We start from the raw sequence: 6771 nt of genomic DNA on the forward strand, positions 1-6771 counted from the left end.
CATCTAGACGCATTCAATTTTTTAAAAACTGTGGATGTATACGAAGTGTGTGTGTGCATGTTATGTTCCCGCATATTTTGCTTAAATGTAGCCTCTACCAGTTTTCCTGAACCCTACCACACTCACTGAGATGTCAGACCCATTCTTATTCAGACCCTGGGCTCTTGGGAAAAATGGGACTTCAGAGCAAAGCCAAGGCTATCCTGCCACACTTGTCTTGCTAGAAATTCAGAAAGAGCCATGCTGTATAGGCTAGGCACTACTACTAAGTAAAGAGAGCCAAACAAGGCCAAGTCTCTTTATTGTCCCCCTGCCCCCCCATCCCCGCCCCCCCCCCGTACTGCTAGGAACCATCCTCAGACTCCAGGCTCAGGGGCTCCCTTCGAGTGCCAGGACGATAGGCTCCCCGACCCCGAGGCAGGCGGGGGTAGGAAGAACCCGGCGTCCGACCCTTGGAACGCTCCCAGCGAGCACAGTCCCGAGTCCTGCGGGGTGGGGGACCCTGCCAGTTGCCAGGGCCCTTTTCTTGGGGAGGACCTTCAAGACCTTGGCTACAGGGTTCTGGCTTTAGGTCCATGGGCTCCTTGAGGGGCCCCTCGGGAGGTGGCAGTTCCTGGGTGTCACTGGCACCTTTGTGGGCACGGCACTCCCCTCCCTTTAGGTGCCTCCGTTCGGGCTGTTTCCAGGGGCCTCGACTGGCCCGGGGGGGATCTAGCATAGCTTTCTGGGTTTCACCCAACCTTTGCTGATTTGGCCCAGCCCCTGGAGTCTTCTCATACGTGTACTGGGAGGCCACAGGCAGAGGGGCTGCCGGGTTGGGTTGGGCAGTTGCTGAGGCCGACAGTTCTGTGGCAAGGGCGCTGGGTGGATGGGCTCCTCTGGAGGCCTCTACCGCTGACTCGGGCTCCACAGGGGCGGGAGGCTAGAAAGAAGCGAGCACACGTGGTGAGGGAGATGCAGTTCCCCAAAGCAGGAAACCGCAGGCCCCTCACTCACTACCAGGGCTTTCCCCACCAGCCTATAACCTCAAGGGTGACCAAAGCTCACCCTGCGACCAGCAGGGCAGAGGGGTGCCGGTGGGAAGGTCGGCAGCAGTCAGGGAGGAGTGGGAAAGCCTGCCCTCACCTGCTGGAGGCTGATGAAGTACCGGTTCCGCTCAGCCTCAAGGTCAATGATGCCCCCCCGCTCCTGCTGCCTCTGGTAGAGCCGCCTGCGCTCTTCCTGTTGGCGCAAGCTCTCTGCACTGGGCTGGTACAGCTCCTGCAGGGAAGGGAGTAGGACGACAAGGGGAAAAGTAAGCAGCAGAAGGCAGACTCGAACCCTGCTCTTTCAGGACCACGTCAGGAGATCTGCACGAGGTTCCTGGGTTTGTCCCTCATATCTGGGTTCCCAGATCCTTAGCCTGGGGCAGGGTGCTGCAGCTCTGCAGAAAGGTCCCACGCCGGAGCAGCCCAGTTCCAGAGATCCCATTCAAGGCCAGCAAGATGCCATCCCTCCCTCCTTGGAGAACGCCGCTATTCCTGGCTCAGATGAGAAGGGAGTCCCCTTACCATGGGCTGTTGGGGCTCAGGGGCTGCTTTCAATGAGGCAAGATCATACACGAGGGGCTCCCTGCACACCGGACACTGCACACCGACTGCCTTCTAAAAATAGAGGAGAAATCTCAGCCTTGCTTCGAAGCGCACAGTGCTCACCAGATGCCCCAACCCATCAGCCAGCCTAACCCGCACGGGGCAAGCATGAAGGGGACTGGCATTCTGTTCAGCAGTGAAGCAGGACAGGGCGGGGGCTGCCTCCCTAGGCAGAGCTCTGGGAACTCTGAAACTGTATGCAGTGGGTACATGTGTATATCTGAATGCCCTTTTCCTCTGGACAGAGGTGAGCTTTCGCTAACCTCAGATATCCGTGACCCCTAAAAGGTGATGAGGCACTGGAGCAGAGGGGTAGGAAAGGATGTGATTTGGGGGGTCGGGTGAGCACAGGGGCTGGGGTGCTGACCTGTTTGGCCTCGGCATGCTGCCGCTCGTGCTCCTGCTCCTGGCCTTGAACCTGTAGCTCACGCTCCATGTGCTGGATGTACCGGGCGAGGCAGTGGCAGTGGAAATAGTGGTAACATGGTGTTTTGGTAAAGGCCTCCTTCTCCTGAAGGGAGAACAGGCATAGGGCAGGGCCTCAGAGCTTTCACAAACCCTCCAGTGCCCGTCCTGAGCTGACCCCAGGTCCCGAGAGCGAGCCCCACCTGGAAACCATAGAGGCAGATGACGCACTGGCCATGAGGGATGTTGTTGTCTGTGAGGATTTCCTTCCCCTTCTGGGAGGAGAGAAGACACTGTTCAGACAAGGAGGCAGGAGCAAGAACTGTGTGCACAAAGCTTGTCACTTATTCCCAGGACGGACTGTGGGACCATCTCCCTCCCACCAAGCTAGTGTGGTAGCGTTCATGCCTTTCTGTCTGGGTGAGGCTCCGTGGGCCTGGAATCAATTCCCTATGGCCCTGCCCCTCCTGCCCTATCTACCCAGCTGCAAAATTCACCTCCACTGATCTCCCAATTCATTCAATTACCTTTAATACATCTCAGAAATGAAAATAACAGATCTGGACAGAACAGGATGTTCTGGTGACACTCCTATCTTCTGGGACGCCTTCTGTGGTTCACCCCCTCTGATGATCACTTCCCCCCAAAAAACTGTTCTTAGAGCCAGCTTTCAGAAAAAGCCAAGGCATGGACAGCCCCAACAGACAGAGAACTCAAAGGTGTCCTGTTGGGCTATGACCTAACTCATGGGCATGGCTGTCTAAATAGCTCATACTCTGGAATTCCACAGAGTTCCACGCTGCATTGTAGAAGCCGGCCTCAGGAGCACTACAGTGGTCTAAGCCCATGCTGATTCCAGACCACCCACCTTCATTCTTTCCTGAACATTCTTCAAAACTTAAAGCTGAGGAAAACAAGACTGTACTAAATTGTGTGTTTTTAATCCCAAGCAACAGAAGTTATCTGTGTACGTGAACTTGTAGCTCGGGGTGGTCCCTGTGGGTTGTTAACTTCATTAGGGTACAAACTCTTGAGTAGAAGAACCAGGACTTTTTAGTCCGCTCCAAAGGCAGGCTAGCCTTCAAATGTTCATTCCTGGTGAGACCCTCTAAGCAAGGTCCCTATCTCTGGCTACTTTCGGATGCCATTGCCAAAAGAATGCACTGAAATGGAATCAAGAAAAATCCAAGTAAAAGAGGCAAAATCATAGGCATAGGCCACTTGGGGAAGCTACAGAACTGTCTTTGGGGGGAATTCTTACAGAAGAAAATCTCTTTCTGAATTTAGGCCTCACCTCAACAAGGACTAACAATGAATGACCCCATATGTACGTAAGATTCTGGGCCCACTACCTCCCTTGAAAGAAACAGCTCTTGCAGCTTCCAGAGCTAGCACACCTCTTACCTCGATGAGTTCATAGAGCATGGCAGTACCCAGCCCAGCATTGGCCACCTGGCTCAGTGCCTGTGAAATCCTGGAAAAGGGCAAAGCACGCATTAGGCCTGCCCCCTCCTCTCACCAGACTGAGCTGTATCCCGTTTTCCCTGCTCTGTCCAGCCCAACTTACTTTTGGATCTGTTCATCTGAGAGTCCTCGGGGGTTACGGATAGAGATCTGTGGCACCTCATTGGGGTACTAGCGGGAGGAGATAAGGTTACTGCTAAAGCACCCACCCCAGGGCTTCTCCCCTTCCTTGCTTTGCTGCCCTAAAGCTGGGGCCTCACCTGTGCCGGGACCCGAAGCACCAGAGTGAAGCACACATACTGTGAATCCTGGTCTTCTGCGGTGGCGGGGTGCAAGGTGATGAAGATCTCCCACGGTGAGGATCTGCAGGTAGAAGTCGGGGGTGGGGAAGTGACTGGGCAGGAGTTTGAGGACGGGGGAAGATGGGAGTGAGACAGTAAAGCAGGTGCAGGAAGTGAGCACTGGACGCTTTCTTTTGGGGGCGATTAAATGAGTTGTCTTGGTCTCCATGAGAACATTTTCTCTGAATCAAAGCTCAGGGATTCTGCATGGAATCCTCTCATCAGTAAGAGGACTCCTGCCCACGTCTAGTCGAATACGTACCTGCCGTTTCCTTTAACCACCTGTAGTTCATCCAGATAGATAGACTCTAACACCTCGACTTCAGAAGGCAGTACCCTAGAGAGACAGGGGGAGATTGACTCACCATTACAGCTCTCCCCGTTAAAGCCTGCTAGAGCTCATGAAGGCTGGCTTTATAGGAAACTGGCAATCAGCCTGAGTGAGTGCTCTTGCTAACCCCCATAAAAATGGGGGAAATAGGTTTTCTGAAGTTGTCAAGTGGCCAGGTGTGAAGCATGGGAATCAGAGTTTAAGGGACCATTTCTGTCTACGGTTGAAGAAATGGATTCCTGGGAAGGAGAAATGACTAGCTCAAATATCAAAGTTTAACAGAGGCAGAACTAGAACCGGAGCCAGGTTTCTGGACTCCCTGTTTAAGTTCCATCGTGCTGCTGGTGGGCCAGAGGTCTGACTGAGAAATAAGATGTCCACTGATTCACATCTAGGTTATCAATACCACTCCTGGCTTTCCCTCCACCACTGTTCATGCGAATGCCAGTGTCTACACATACTGCCAGTATCAGTTGCCCTAAGCCTACTCAAAGGAGATACCAACCAGAACAGAAAAAGAGATCTAGGTGGTATAAAGGCCATGATGTAGTAGAAGAGCCATCAGCTTTGGAGTAATAGGCACCAATCAGCAACTACATGATCTGAGTAAGTATCTCTGTAAGTTTGAGTCACACTGTCTACCATATATAGAGAATACCACCTACTCTCCAGGATTATTGTGAGGATAAAAGGTTGTTTATGTAAAGTACTTAATAATATCTTGGCCATGGTAGCTAATCTATGTTCTCTTGTCTCCTATTTTGTATATAATCTTCTCCCTTGAAAGAAGAAAGGATATAGTAGCATTCAGTGTATTTATGAGCCTTGCTATCTGGCAGATCTCGATCAACCTGGTTAGGTCAGGATCTGGTGGTCCTGACGTAAAGGAGAGGACATACATGTTTAATGATAGAAACAGCTGCTGTAATGACATTGAAGATTAGTGATAAGCTCGAGTCCATAGCTCTCCCCAGCTAATGCATGTAAAGACGCATGTTCAGTCTCCTTTCTTAATAGGTATTGTTCCCTCTTCATCCAGAACAGGGCTGCCCTAGTATGACTCATATATTACTGGTTCTCAAATTTTCTTTTTAAGTCTTAGACACCTCCAAATATAAAATAGGTTACTGTGGAGTAGTTTTGGTTGACATAAGTGTGGGAATCTCAGAGCACCACAAGTCAGCTGTGCAATCACTACTGCCCTCTCCATGGCTCGAAATGTCTCCTCAGAATCTTAAAAGTTCTGCCCAAACAAGGTAAAAACCATGAGCCTAGAGGATCTCAAAAAGGACGACACTGGCTGGGTTCCCTGAACCAATAAAATACTGAGGTGTAACGTCCATTAAGAGGCCCTTCCATACTTTACCCACCCTAGCTGTGACTTGGGCCTGGATGTGAGGTATGGAATGGGATGATGGTAAGGTGGTGACAAAAAAAAAAGGGGGAGGTGTCGGAGGATTGTATAATGTCCTAGTACTAGAAACGGTGAGATTCTTCAGAGTCAGATAACCTGGATTCCTAGTCAAAACTACGTACCTTTATAGCAAATTGATTTACGTCTTCAGGCTTCATCTAGTCCCCTCACGGGCCCACATCTTAGTTACAAAAAGAAGGCTTTTATGTTACAAATCCGCGGTGATCCTCTCAACTATTCTGAGGTAGATGCCACACCCACTTTTTTTTTTTTAACCTCGGAGGACACTGACTCACAGAACCGTGAGGTGGCCTGGTCAGCATCACACGCTAATAAAATGTGGAGTGAACCCACATTTATCCTATTTCTAATCCCAGAGTCCTTCCAGGTTTTGGTCTCTTGTTGAGAATGCTTCAGAGAAGGACTAGGAGAGCTTTTTGTGAGGTGTAAAGCTTTATTTAAACAATGGTCCTCAGTGCGGTCGGGGAAGGAGACGGCTGAGAAAAGCCTCGGCGGAAATAGGCTGATCCAAGGGGAAAGGGGGTCGGGGGCTGGAGGACATCGGTTTCGGGAGGTAAAAAAAGGCGGTGGGGGGAGCTGATAAGCAGACATCCTCCGGGACCCCGAGCAAATCCACTTCAGGACAATGGGAGGAGTGAGGCCAGAGAAGAGGGGATCGAGCCAGATAAGGCGCAGCCCGAGCTGGCCTGACCGGCGCAGATCCGGCCTCTTCTCCCATCAGATCAGTGCCCCTCCACCCTCCTGTTCTGTTCCCCAGTACAGAAGCTCTCTTAGGAAGACATGTCAGCGTCTCTGTCATCCCTTTTCCCTCGCTCCGCCCCACAAGCCCGCCGTGCGGATCGTGCGCGGCCACTATGAGTCCCCCGGACCGGATCCAGGCGGCCAGCCAAAGCCCATGCCCCAAAAGTTACCAGTCCTCCTCCCCTGCAGCCGCCGACGCAGACGCCGCCATGTCTTCTCCGGCCCACAGCCGGAACCGGAAATACTCTCGGGGAAGTCAGGGGCGGCAAGTTAGAGGAGGGAGGGAAGCAGGGAGGCAAGCGGCCGTTTCTAGGCAACCATAGACTCCAGGTCCTTCGTGGGTCCTGATGCCCGAGAGACGGTTCGGAAGTGCCCTAGGAAGTGCCTGTGGGCGGTCCGCCGTCTCTCCCAACACCTCTGAAC

The 6771-nt window shown here is 52.3% G+C and overlaps 1 protein-coding gene across 1 annotated transcript; it reads right to left on the reverse strand.

Annotated features, from left to right (window-relative positions):
• Window positions 1-302: 302 nt before the first annotated feature.
• Window positions 303-6627, reverse strand: RNF25 (ring finger protein 25). The gene is made up of 10 exons (XM_032857228.1): window positions 6519-6627; window positions 4104-4178; window positions 3761-3863; window positions 3604-3671; window positions 3441-3510; window positions 2240-2311; window positions 1999-2142; window positions 1551-1643; window positions 1126-1260; window positions 303-922 (listed from the first exon to the last, which is right to left on the reverse strand). Exons 1-10 carry the CDS (start codon window positions 6557-6559, stop codon window positions 344-346), a joined length of 1380 nt encoding a protein of 459 aa, XP_032713119.1. The 5' UTR covers window positions 6560-6627; the 3' UTR covers window positions 303-343.
• Between the last annotated feature and the right edge of the window lie 144 nt (window positions 6628-6771).

The sequence above is a fragment of the Lontra canadensis genome, unplaced genomic scaffold (genome assembly GCF_010015895.1).
Source record: "Lontra canadensis isolate GAN:19392208 unplaced genomic scaffold, GSC_riverotter_1.0 scaffold13, whole genome shotgun sequence".
Classification (NCBI taxonomy): Eukaryota; Metazoa; Chordata; class Mammalia; order Carnivora; family Mustelidae; genus Lontra; species Lontra canadensis.